The 14,139-nt window shown below is 37.1% G+C and overlaps 2 protein-coding genes across 17 annotated transcripts in view; both read right to left on the reverse strand.

The window, feature by feature from the left end:
• POC5 (POC5 centriolar protein) overlaps positions 1 to 14,139 on the reverse strand; it is a 32,564-nt gene that overhangs the window by 16,558 nt on the left and 1,867 nt on the right. For 6 of the 16 annotated variants that reach the window (XM_084881279.1, XM_084881272.1, XM_084881280.1 and 3 more), the window contains 5 exons: positions 12,371 to 12,467; positions 8,786 to 8,927; positions 6,813 to 6,890; positions 3,395 to 3,600; positions 1,582 to 1,758 (listed from right to left, as the gene is read on the reverse strand). In XM_084881279.1, coding sequence (XP_084737405.1) covers positions 1,582 to 1,758; positions 3,395 to 3,600; positions 6,813 to 6,890; positions 8,786 to 8,927; positions 12,371 to 12,454 — 687 coding nt within the window. In that variant the 5' untranslated portion in view covers positions 12,455 to 12,467. Of the gene's footprint in view, positions 1 to 1,581; positions 1,759 to 3,394; positions 3,601 to 6,812; positions 6,891 to 8,785; positions 8,928 to 11,075; positions 11,249 to 12,370; positions 12,468 to 13,868; positions 13,975 to 14,139 lie in introns of those variants that run through there. The other 10 variants (XM_084881275.1, XM_084881274.1, XM_084881277.1 and 7 more) reach the window with 4 other exon arrangements.
• F2RL2 (coagulation factor II thrombin receptor like 2) overlaps positions 5,529 to 14,139 on the reverse strand; it is a 505,949-nt gene continuing 497,338 nt past the window's right edge. The window contains exon 3 of the mRNA XM_084881291.1: positions 5,529 to 5,580. The gene's annotated coding sequence lies outside the window, so the exon portion shown is untranslated. The remainder of the gene's footprint in view (positions 5,581 to 14,139) is intronic.

Here is a 14,139-nt window from a genome sequence, read left to right on the forward strand (position 1 = left end):
AGTATGGAACCATGACCTCCTGGTTCATATGTCAATACTCAACCACTGAGTCACACTGAGACATGCTGGCTGGCTGGGCTCAATAACTCTATCCTTTAATAATTTTTTTTCTGAATTCAATAAACTCATAAAAGAAAATAGTCATACTCTGATGTACTTCTTCAGTGTTATTATTCTTGTTATTTATTATTATTATTATTATTATATTTTAAAATGTCTTTATTGATTTCAGAGAGAGGAAGGGAAAGGGAGAGAGAGATAGAAAGATCATTGATGAGAATCATCCTGCACGACTCCTACTAGGGATCAAGTTCGCAACCCAGGCATGTGCCCTGATTAGGAATCGAACCATAACCTGTCTATAGGTCTATGCTCAACCACTGAGTCATAATGGCTGGGCTTGTTCTTGTTTTTTGAAAAAAAAAAAAAATTATGGAGGCTTTTAAATCCTAAGACAATAATCTCTCTTATAAAGTATCGAGTAGCTGAAAAGTCTATCTAAAAATGGCCACAAAAAGAGACTTTGTAAATTGGCCATATTTACTGAGAGATATTTATTCTGGTTTCTTTAAATAATTTTTAAAAGTGGAAAGGGGCACACATTCTAAGATATTGTTAATATTCTCTTTCTAAAGTTGTATGGTGGTGGCTATCTACTTTCTTTGTTTTTAAAAATTGGACATATATGTACAACTCTTTTTTATGTGTGATACTTTAAAATTAAAAGACATAAGATGGAGTTTTGAGGATAATAGAGAAAATGATTAATACTAATATCTATTTAAAAAAGTAAACTATGAAAAATGTTCAATTTTATATCATACCTTGCAATACCAAAAGAAGTATATATATTTTTAAAAAACACCGGACTCTTTATCCAGTTAATTAAAAGTGAGGGCTGCATCCACAGACCAGCAGTTGAGGTGTTTGTGGAGTCCCTCTCTCTGAAAGCCACCATCCTTCTGGGGGCAGCCACAGATCTGTTGCCCACCTGCTTTGTTCAAGGTGTTGTCCGTAGGCACAAAATTCGCATGCACCTGAACCTTACTTTAAAATTCCTAACAGGCTAACAGAAAGTGAAATCAAAGGTGCTGTTTATCAATAAAATACCAGACTTCTTCAGCGAATAAAGACATATCACAGATATAATGTGAGAAACTTAAAACAGCCCCTGAAAAGACGGCTTAAAAACTGGATAATGCTGGTTCCCGTAAGTGCTCTTAAGGGCAGTTAGGAAGGAAAAATGAGTATGTACATTTAGCATGTACTCTTAAAAAACCCCACTTCTTGGCTCCTTAGGGAGGAAGGCAGAAAGGAAAGAGGAAGAAGGAAAAGGTGAGAGGCAGAGAGGGAGAAAGGGAAAGAGATGGAAGGTGAGAGTGAGAGAGAGAGAGATGTGAGAGATACATCTGTTGGTTGCCTTCTGCACCTGCCACGGCTGGGAATCAAATCAATGACCTTCTGGTGCACCAGACTACACTCCAACCAACTGAGCCACACCAACTAGGGCACTTCCTGACATTTATTATCTAGCAAGACATTTACTGAATCTCAGTTAAAAAGAAATATAAAAAAGGACACCTCATCTTTTCTCCCAATGGAGATTTCATAGGCTTTTTGCAGCTCCTTCAAGCTGTTGATCTGGTTGCATAGTTGTTTTAAATGTGCTGCATGTTTTTCTTTCTCCTTTTTCATTTCCATACGGTGCCAGTCAATAAAATTTAGTCTCCATTTAGTTAGTTCAGATATGACGTTTGACTGAAAAATAAACATACTGATAACTAAGCAGTTTGTTCCTTAATAGTGCTTTTTAAAATTACACCGAAATTAAGAAACACTTCTTTTAAAAAATCAGAACAAGCAATTAACATGAAAGCAATTTTTAAAAAAAAATCACTAATTAAAACATTTACAAGTTCAACAGTTTCAACTCCTCTTAGTTCACATTCACCATACTAAAGATAAGCATTTTTTAAGTTACTTTGTATTAAATCTTGTCATTTAAAAAAACTTCACGTTTTATTCTGTTTATTCAAGAACTTAAATGTCCATATGAAGTTGGGTCAGGGAAAAGGAAATGCAGGGCCATGCACTAGGCTGAGCCATAGGACTAGATGGTATTTAGATAGAGGTGGATTGTAGGAGCCATGGGAGCTGATCTTTCTTACCCCAAATAATTTATCACAATGGCTACCTTAACACGCTGCTGAGTCTGACCCCTTTTCTCTCCTGACTGGAATAAATAAAAAAGGCCAAATAATCATGTTATCAAAAATTAGATAATATGGTTAATTGAACCTAGAACAATTTTAGTGGTTGGTGGTACACCACTACAGTTGACTTACAGCATGAAAAGAAGTATGAAACCTGTTCCATGAGGTAAATGGTAGAAACTATACTAAAAGATTATATCTGGGATTTATAGTTCAAATAACAGAGAAATATAGATGCCACAGAACTCTTATGACCATAATTTCTCTATCCATGTGAATATTCAGCTTTATTTTCTCAAACTATCTTCAGAAAAATGGTTATTTTTCTCAACTATATATTTTTTAATTAGCAAAAAGAACCCTACCACTTCTTTTTTTGGTAAACATTTTTTTAAAGCAAGTCTTTTTTTTTTTTTAATGTTTTTATTGATTTTTAGAGAGAGAAAAAGAGAGAGAGAGAGAGATATGAGAGAAAAACATTAATGAGAGAGGAACATCATATTCCTGCACGTACCCCTACTGAAGATTGAGCCCATGACCCAGGCATGCGCACTGACCGGGAAACAAACTGGCAGCTTTTTGGGTCCTGGGTTGATGCTCAACTGCTGAGCCAAACCGGCCAGGCTCCCTGCCATTTCTGTAATACTTTGTTTTATTTAAAGGCCACTAACATTACTACAAATAAACATCAATTTTTATAGAGATATCAGTTATACATTGTGGTTGCTGTAAGAATGGCTATAAAATGAATACATATTGCTAAAATTGGGACTTTGTATTTCATTTAAAGGAGACATTTTCATTAGTCATAGCTACAATATAGTAAAGGCTCACTGAGTGTCTCTGTCACATACAGTCTTTCAGAACATCTGAGAAATTCAGTAGACTGTTCCATAAACTATATAAAACCTTGCTATTCAAAGTATGTTTTTTTGAATCAGCAGCATCACCTGGGATCTTGTTAGAAATGCATAATCTCAGGTCCTCAAAAACAATTTAATAAAAAGCTGAAGTTCAACAGAATTCCTAGGGGATTCATATGGACATTAAAGACTGAGAAGCACAGATTTTAGACATTGGACTGATCTCCTACAACTAAAGATTAAAAAGAACCTTTTATTTTAAATAAAAGAAAAACTGGAATTAAGAGCAAAACTATTATACTAATCCAACAAAGCTACCTTAAGACCTGAACTCCAAAGATCCAGTACACTTTCCACCTTTTGAAGGTTTTCTTCAGAAACAACAGGATTGCCCGCAATTATTTCATGGACACCTGCAGGACTAGAATTAGACCCTGGTGTGGAAGAGTCGCGTAAAATATTTGAACTGAAAAAATCCATGACCGGGTGAAAAGGCTTCCTTGGTGATGATACTGGTGATAAACCTAGGAGGAAAAAAGTTGTAGTGGTTATGGCAAATTGAAAACAACCCAAACTGGTGAGGACTTATATTGGAAGGGTGGAAGAATTCAGTTACTATAGAGGCTGAGAAAAATGCAGAGAAATGACCGTTCAGTGTACTTAATCTGGATATTTTAAATTTTAGTATTGTCACTGATTTAGGACTAATCAGCATGAGATGCTTCCCATACTCAAGTAAAGATGCTTCACTATTATTATCTGTGTCATCATATCAGCATTTTCTAAGTGCTTTGTATGTTTCTATAATAAAAATGTTATAAGGATTGGCTCTCATAATACATGCTACCCTAAGAAATACATACTCTTATCTATTTTACTGATTCCAAAACTGAGGTTCAGAAAGGGTTAAGTAATTGACCAAGGTCAGAGTGGTTGTATATAAGTCATTATTACTTTATGTAGAACACTGGGATGAGTTTTAATACTACTAAATGTCAGCACTATAAGTAGGAAAGAGACTCATAGTTTAATTTATCAGATTTTCAACTATAAGATACCTTGTTTGTCCTTAACATATAGTTGAGGAATATATATACATACACACATACACACACACACACACACACACACACACACGTATATATATGTGTGTATGTACATATACTCCTATCTTCTGCCCATATATCAAGGTATGGGGATGGGAGTGAGAGCCAAAAAGAGAACTGGTATCTACCTTTAAAAAAGCACAGAATATTTTATCACACATGTATATTGGAATTAGAGACTACTGATCATCATTTCTTACATATCACACTTTCGCTATGAGGGTCCTGTAACTAAGATTGAAGGGCTTTTCTCTCTTCCTTACTAAATGACTCAAAACAAAGATAAAGTTAAATCTACTAACTTGTTACTTAAAAAGTAAATCAAGAATTATCTGCAAAAGGAAGAAAATCATCCCCTAATAGGTATGTTTTGCATAAAAATATATCAACAAATGGTTTAGGCTAGTCACACTATGTAGCACTAGCTATATATTCTGAAGATGGTTTAGGAACTCAAAGAATAAGGCAACATGAATAGTATTTTTTACTAGCTTTTACTAACTAGATCCGCACTCATGGGGTCTGCTTTTATTTATTTTTTAATATATTACCTTTAAAAAAATAGAATCATGGTTCGCTATTCACTTGACCAAGAAAACCCCACAAAATCATGCAAATTAAGAGGTTCAGATCTTTAAGTTCACTTTAAGAACACTTGTGAAACTGCCAAGGCCATCATAGGGATGGGAATTCAAAAAGACACCAAGTATTGAAAGGATGTCATTTTATAGAAGCTGTGTGTGCTATTCTGTTGTTACAATGGTGGAGTTGGTAGGTGTGCCCAGCCCAAACAGTTGTGCTGGACACAGAGTCAGTGGCCCAAAAAGAGTGCTAATTTTTTGCTGCACATACTTAAAAATGTAGAGAGTAATGCTGAGCTTCAGGGTTTAGATGTAGAGTCTCTGGTCACTGAGCATATCCAGGTGAAGAAAACTCTTAAGATGCAGTACAGAACTCACAGAGCTCGTGGGCAGATGAACCTATACATGAGCTCTCCCTGCCACATTGAGATGATGCTTACTGAAAAAGAACAGACTTCCAAACCAGAAGAAGAGTTGCACGGAAGAAAAAGATACCCCAGGAGAAACGGAAGAAACAAAAACTTCTGGCCTGTGAGTAAATGCAGCATGAAATAAATACTAATAAAAATAAAAGAAGGAAAAAAAAAAGGCCTTGGAAGATCCTTCAGAAATTACATTGCCCAAACCTTCTATATAAGTGAGAGGCATTTCTTATATGGTGCCTTAAAAGGCCCTTATATTAAATAACATTGAATCGCCTAGTATAAAAAGTGTTCTATTTTTTTTTTTTAATATATTTTATTGATTTTGTACAGAGAGAAAGGGAGAGAGATACAGAGTTAGAAACATCGATGAGAGAGAGTCATCGATCAGCTGCCTCTTGCACACCCCCCACTGGGGATATGCCCGCAACCAAGGTACATGCCCTTGACCGGAATCGAACCTGGGACCCTTCAGTCCCCAAGCAAAAGTGTTCTATTTTTACCGTATTACTTATTCTATGTCAAAGAAAAAGTTTCAATCTGGTGCTAGTATGCTTTTAAAACCTCTGCACCACTTGCTAATCAGGCTGAACACAATACCACCCATAGTATTCAACCAAACTTTAATAACTTTGTTTGAGTTGCATTTATTTTTACCATTGCTTTCTATTTGTATCAAGTATATATTAGTTTTATGCTATAAACAGTAATAACATATGTAACATATTTTCTTTTAAAATAAAAGCTAAAAATGAATATTTGTGAAGAAAAACACTTAAATGATAGAACATGTGGAATAAAGATAGGAAGAAAATCATAAAGTTAGTACGCAAATGCCTGAAAATGGAAAATAATGCATTATGAAAAATTTTAAATCAGCCAAACTATCTGATATCCTTTTGAATCTTTAAAAATATTTGCCCTCTTGCACTAGCTGGTTTGACCCAATGGATAAAGTATTGGTTGCAGATTAAAGAGTCTCGGTAGTTTCTGGTCAAGGGCACATGCGTGGGTTGCGGGTTCAGTCCCCAGTAGAGGGCATGCAGAAGGCAGCTGATCAATGGTTCTTTCTCATCAGTGACGTTTCTTTCTCTCTCCCTCTCCTTTCCTCTCAGAAAACAATAAAAATATATTAAAAAGAAAACTGCCTTTTAACTTAGAAGATTTAAGGATATCACATACTATAACAAATAAACCTGTTTGTCTTTTTTATTTTTAATATATTTTATTGATTTTTTACAAAGAGGAAGGTAGAGGAATATAATATTAAAAATATCAATGAGAAACACTGAACAGCTGCGTCCTGCACACCTCCTACTGGAGATGTATCCGCAACCCAGGTACATGCCCTTGACTAGAATTGAACCTGGAACCTTTCAGTCCACAGGCCAACGCTCTATCCACTGAGCCAAACCGGTTAGAGCAAAACTGTTTGTCTTAATTGTACTTAAGACAATTTTCATCATTATAAAATTATTTTAAATAGTATTACTCAATAAATTAGCAACAACAGCATTTTAAAATCCTGCCAATAAGTAATATGCTAAAATACTCCTCTTACTACATAGATAATATTCATCAAACCACAAAACGTTGTATATTAATAAAAACAAGCTAAGGAAAATACCTTCTGTCTTTGAATGACTTGAAATATTTAAATCCCGTCCTTTTCTAACTTCCGTCCTTGTTTCTCTTTCTCTTCTTACTGTAAAGAAAAATACCCCAAAGCACTTTTAAATAAAATACCTGTTCACACACACCTAATTTAAGAAGGTTGAGGTATATAAATAAGATTTTAGAACAAAGATCTTTGGTGGGATTAGAGGAACATTAAAACAAAAAACAAGAATAAAGTAAGACTCTGAAACTAGAAAAAGTCATATTATTAATAAACTGGATTCCACCCACCAAATATGGATGAAAGAGAATTCAGTCTACTGTGGCATTCAATTCACATTGAGGATCAGTGGATGAATGACATTGGAACTTAGAAAAGGCTATGCTGTCTAATAACAATGGATATTTCCAGGGACAGGCTGCTTTTCACTAGTTGCAATCAAACTAAAGTGACACCGGTTCCCCCCAAACAGGGACTTCCTTACTTCCACCTCAGGAACCTTTAGTCAATATGTGGTGAAAAGGAAAGTGAGAAAACCTCACAAGAATGACTCTGCCAACTCTGACACACCTACCTCACTTATACTAAACAACGTCAATACTAATAAAGGGAATGGGATGATAATTTTACATAGTCCATTCTAACCAAGTCTATGTGTAAATCAGAATAATCTAAATTCACTGCATGTCGTATGCTTAGGTCTCAAGTCCTTTGTGATAAAGGCAGAGCATAAAGAAATACTACCTTACATACTAGAAAAGAACAAGGGTCTTAAGTCCCAAGTGGTTACCTTGAAAGGGTGCAGAGTTGGGGCAAGGAAAGGACTCCTGTGTTGTGTCACTGGGACAACAATACAGTAATACTGTAGCCAGTGGATAAGGAAACAAGCTTTTGGTGACCGCCTTGAGGGCAGAGGTTTAGAGGGCTAGTACACTACTAGTAATTGCCTAAATTCATTTGTAAGGAGTATGCAGCACTTTGCGTTTGCTCAGTAGGAACTCCATGTTGAGGTGCCAGTATAATCAAAACATGGTCAATATCACTGATATAAAAATTAATCAAGTCAAGAGTTGTATCTCTTAAAGATCAATAAATCTAGATAGAAAGTATTCAGTAGAATGAGTATATGTATTTTACAACTGTGATCTATTTGTTGATCTAATGCAATAGGTCAGATTGAGAAGCAATGAAAACGGCATGTCTACAGAGGGAGAAGGACAGTAGACACTAAGGCTGTGACTTATCAGAAAACGAGGAGCCTGCTGACTGTGAGTAGGCTGTGTCATGTGCCTTCAAGGAGGGATTGTTACAGTTTACTTATTATTGATAACTGCCCATTGTTAGAGCTGTTTTATAAGGGATTTCTGTACCCTTATTTAGAGTGAGCTGTTGGGATCCTGTTCTTTACTAAACAAGGGACAAATAGGTAAAAGGAGCTTCATACTTCTTTTTCAACCTTTTGCTCATCAATCATCATACATCCTGATTTGTATTAGCTCTCAATTCTGTCACTGACATAGTCCAAGAATGATTCATGTTTGTGGTGATAATTCAAACAGTCCTCTATGCCTATATAAATACTGCTAACAAAGTCCTAGCACACGGTTCATAAACTCAAGGGGTTTTCAGTGCTACCTATGGACCATCTTTAATTTGGGGGGTTGGACATTTATTTTTCAAGATAATCCTGACAAATAACCATCAGAATAAATACAGAGATGTTACATATTTCATTAAGAGACATGCAATGGCTACAGTGTTGCTTTAAATTTATTACTTTTCAGAAAAATAATAGTCAAAGGAACCTCAAAGATCCAACTGTCATATAAGAGCCAAGAAAAACATATTAAAATGTAAAGAGTTTCTCCAGATAATAGTAATATTCACCATTGACTGGAGCATTTTCACAATCATAAGTCAATTGCATTAATAAGCTCAAATAAAATCTTAAATTAAGAGATGTTTTTAAAAATATACATAACCTTGATTATGGAGAATATCATCAATTATAGTATGAAATCTAACATCTGGCACCATTTCACCCTTAGAATGAGATGGCTGTGAAATACCTGGTTCAGGATTTGGAGTCACTATAGTATAACGAAGCAATTCTTCATACTCTTCCTACAAGAAACCAATAATAATGTTTTATAACACTGTCACAATGGACACTAAGGCAAAAGGACAACAAAAGCTGTACATATCTACTATATATAAAAGTGTATAGCTATTTTATATTATTACATTTTGAAATATTTTCAACAATAGGACATGGGTAGCCTTTCAACCGTAGTCAAGAACCAGTAGGGTCGTAAGTTGAGGGTTACTAATAAACAGACTCTTAGTTGGGCTGACATTCTAAGCAGATAACCAATAACACAAAATTATTTCTGGTGTGTCTAGACAATCCTTCCTTATCCCCATCTTAAATTCTACTCTAGAGATTTATTATTTTGATGTAAAGCTTTGTCTCCTAACAAAACAACTTGAAATCTTACAAGGTGCTTACATTTTAGTAATAAAGGGGTCTGGATGCAACAATTACAATGTATGGGTTTTTGGAAACCAGCTAGGTACCTTACAATTCAATTCAATCTGACAATATCCACCAGAGTTAGCAGCAGATCACACAAGGTTCGGTCCCATAAGACAGCTCCCCACACCCTCAACTTCAGGTCACCTGTGCTTGACAGACCAGCTATGGATTGGGGGTTCCCTCCTCGGGTTCAATTAATTTCCTAGAATGGCTCACAGAACTCAACATTTCACTTACTTATAATATACTAGATTACCAGTATATTATAAAAGGATATAAATCAGGAACAGCCAGATAAATTGAGGCATAGGGCAAGGTACGGGGAAGGGGCTTGGAGCTTCCATGCCCTCTCAGCATGCCAGTCACCCAGCACTTCCATGTAGCTCACCACCTCAGCTCCCTGAATTCTCTTTTTTGGGTTTCTATGGAGGCTCCATTACATAGGCATGATTCATTAAATCATGGCCATTGGTGATTGAACTCAATTTCCAGCCCCTCTTCCCTCCTGGGAAGTTTGGGGATAGGACTGAAATTTCCAATCCTCTAATTATATAATTGGTTCCTCTGGCAACCAGCCCACCTCTTTAGGTGAGGGTGCAAAAGTCACCTCATAACAAAACACACCTTTATCATTCTCATGGCTTAAGAAATTAAAACGTTTTAGGAGCTCTGTGCCAGAAACCAGAATGAAGACCAAATTTATATTTATTACTAGAGGCCCGGTGCACAAAATTCGTGCAAGGGAGGGTGTATCCCTCAGCCCAGCCTGCACCCTCTCTAATCTGGGACCCTTCGAGGGATATCTGACTGCCCGGGATCGGGCCTAAACGGGCAGCTAGACATCCCTCTCATAATCCAGAACTGCTGGCTCCCAACTGCTCACCTACCTGCCTGCCTGATTGCCCCTAACTGCTTCTGCCTACCAGCCTGATCACCCCCTAACCATTCCCCTGCCAGCCTGATTGCCCCTAACTGCCCTCCCCTGCAGGCTACGTCTTCCCCCAACTGCTCTCCCCTGCAGCCTGGGTCCCCCCTGACTACCCTTCCTTGCAGGCCCAGTTGTCCCCAACTTCCCTCCTCTGCTGGCCTGGTCACCCCTAACTGCCCTCCCCTGCAGGCTTGATCGCCCCCAACTTCCCTCCCTTGAAACTGCTCTTTCCTGCTGGCCATCTTGTGTCCACATGGGGGCAGCCATTTTGTGTGTTGGAGTGATGGTCAATTTGCATATTACTTTTTTATTAGATAGGATAAATCATACTATCACAGTATAAATGAGTTAATTAGGTCCCTCAAGGAACAAGTCTGGATAAGACAGAGATGAAGAGTACAAGAAAGCACTGACATCTAAAGAGATAGCACCAAGTTGGAGAGGTACCATCCAAAGGGAAGGCAAGGATACATCTGTCACAATTCCCAACTGCTTCTTTACTATTAATAACCACAGATATTTTAACAGTAGCTTCCTAATGTTTAAATTTGTTGTTTCAATTAAAGGAACACATTTGCTCATAAAATATTTTCTTTAAGCTTTTCTCATATTATACTTACTCAACATAATGTAACATAAACATAATGTCCAGCTTTTTTCCTCTTAAGTGATATAATTATAAAACTCAAGAAATACCATGTTATTATTCTCTCAATTAAAATTTACTCTAGAAATCTGAATCCATCTTTTTGATGATAAGACATTTAGAAATAAAAGAAATTCAGAGCATTTCATATAAAACCCATACCTTCTGCAGTCAATGTATCTGTCACTGTCCAGGTAGCAGCATGTGATGAATGTTATGTCAACAGGGACTAGAACCCAGAGTAGAACACTAAGGAATCTAGGCCTCAGAACTTTGGGTGGTTTGATGTTGTATTAATTGGCATTAAAATGAAAGCAGCATTCATAAAAAGATAGCTACGAGAAAATTTCAAGAAAAAAATGTTTCTTGAGATTTCTAGCTTCTCTCATTGTGTTGTATGAAGCCTTTGTACAAAGAGTAAAGAACTCATGATTATTTTCTGAAAGATTAAAATAATGTACAGCATTCCCAAAGTTTGTGAAATAATTCCTAAAGTTTGGTATAATTTGATATATTATATATTATATACACACTAGAGGCCCAATGCATGAAAATTTGTGCAAAAGTAGGCCTTCCTTCCCCTGGCTGCTGGCACCAGCTTCCTAACAGCACCTGGGACTCCGGCTTCCCTCCTCTGGCCACCTGCAGGACTTGGACGACTTCCCTCTGACCCCAGCTTCATCCGGTCTAATTAGCATATTGACTTTTTATATATAACAAAGAGGTAATATGAAAATAGTTGTCACACCCTCATGCCCTTGTGCCAGGACCAGGGGACCTGAGGCTACACTGTGTGCCCTGGGGGGCTTGACATGGGTGGGGCCAGCTAGGTCTGGGTCTTGTGTAATTTTGAGATGCACACAGATGGGTGGGGACTTGACTCTGGGTCCCGCAGCATGCCCCTGACTCTGACAGGAGGGAGAGTTTCATATACATTTTACTAATTTTCTTTCATCTTTGACACTTCTATTATAGAGAAAGGGAAAATAGCAATATTAAAATATTTCCTCTAATTAATTCCCTTTTAATTTGCACGAAATTTGTGCACAGGGCCACTAATCTACACTAATAAAAGAGTAAGATGCAAATTGACCATACCTTCATAATGCCCACCAGCCAATCAGGAGTGTGTATGCAAATTATTTCAACAAAGATGGCAGGTTAATTTGCATATGCAGGCACCAAGCGCCCCAGCTGCTCCAGGCCTCTGGACAGTGTGGGGAGGCGGAAAGGCAGCTTGGCTGGAGCGAAAAGAGGCTCCAGCAGGAGTGAAGATGGTGATGGCAGCCAAGAGAAGGAAGGCCCATTCTTGCATGAATCTTCATGCATTGGGCCTCTAGTAGATTATAATTATAAATGTAAATGGTGTGAATGAATGAAAAATGTATTCCTAGTTTTCCCTCATACTATTTGTTGAAAATAAGTAAGTCATAACAAATTGATACATGTCTTCCTACCTGAAGATCTGAAGAGCCTGAACTGGTTTGGTTGCACTCATTCTGCATAACTGGAAATGCGTATTTCTCCTCATCTGATGACATTCTGTAAAAAATACTATAAAACAGTAAATGTTAACTTTAGTTTTCTCCCCTCAATATTTAAACTAAAATAGAATTCCTTATATAGAGATGGAACACCAACCAAAACAATAATTGTGATATTTTAAAATCATTCAACATATTTGAGCAACCATAGACAAAATCATTGGACAAAAAAAAAGTAAAGACTCAGTTCCCAAAATTTGTGAGTTTATAAAGTAGCAAAGGAGATGAAACAAATACATAAAAGGTTATAGAAAAATGGAGGCACTTCAGAAAAATCTGCATAGTAGAGGGTTGAGAATTATGGATTGTGATATCTGTTCTTAACAATGTGCGACAACCCAGATGTTGTGCACTTTCTTCAAAGATGCTGAACCAAGGAGAATAAACAATTTGTGCAAATCCCTGCTTAGGAAACTTACCTTTGGGAAGTATTATTTTTAAAAAAGTAAACCTATACAAAACAACAGATTCTAATATACACATAGAAAAATTGTTGAAAGTCTTAACCAAAAAATAAAAATTAAAATTAAAAGTATTTTTAGTAACTAGTAAGTAAATTATTTAAAAGACAAGTAGTAAATATTCAAACTATTTGAATACTAGTAACATGTAAGACACTGGTGAGGAAGTAGTAAGATGAGTTCTCAAGGACTTTACAATCTAGAGAGAGGTGCCAGATATACATATAAGTGACTATGAAAAAAGTGCTGATAGACCTAAACAAAAGAGGTGCAAAGAAAGGAGATAGGAGTAGCCATTTTTCATGGGGTGAGATCCTGAGAGTGTAAAGAAGAATGAAGCCAGAGGAAATTTTAATAGAAAAAATGACCCGTGTTGAGATCTGAAAGACAGATAAAAGTTATCAGGATATACTAGGCAGTAGAACTGCATAAGCAAAGATACAGCGGCATGGACAGGCATGCTAGGAACATAAGTATAGTAGTTAACGCTGTAAGCAAAGGGTGTAAAGCAAGGCTTGGCTGAGAGCAGCCAGGTCATGGAAGATCATGATTATGTCATGTTAAAAAGTTTGGTCTTTATTTTAGAGAAGTTATTAAAATGTTTTAAACAAGTGATAACCAGATCATGCTTGTCTTTCAGAATGATCACTATGGCAACTTTCAAGATGAATTAGAGAGTTGGGGTCCTGCAGAAAGAGAGATCAACTGAGAGCCGAATGCAGTAGTCCAAGAAGTAAACGTTCCCTCTGGCAGTAATCCAGGAGATAAATGAGGACCTGAATCTAGGAGTCAGCAATGGGAAGTAGAGAGTATGACTATGAGACGGTTGTGTTATGGCAATGAAAATGAGAGCTCATGGTTAATAGCTGGTTCAGGGACCAAAGGGAGGAATTGTTAATGGCTTCCAGGAGTCTGACTTGAGTAACTAGATAGATGATAGTGCCACTCACCATGGCAAGAAACGTAGGAGGATGAGCAGGTTGGGAGGAAGAACACTAGGCTCAACATGAGATGTTTGGGTGTGCAGCACCCGTGAGGCACTGAGGTGAAGTTGCAGGTGTGCAGCATATGGCCACCCTGTATGCTGTGCACCATCCAAGGACTGCCGTTTACAGTGAATGGTGCTTCCTGAGTTAAACAATGTGGAAGCCCTGCTTTGGAGCTTTAGGTTGAAGATACAGTTTGAGGAATCATCAGCACCATAGGAAATGCTGGAAAACA

This window comes from Pipistrellus hanaki (assembly GCF_964339955.1).
Source record: "Pipistrellus hanaki genome assembly, chromosome: 4".
Taxonomy (NCBI): Eukaryota; Metazoa; Chordata; class Mammalia; order Chiroptera; family Vespertilionidae; genus Pipistrellus; species Pipistrellus hanaki.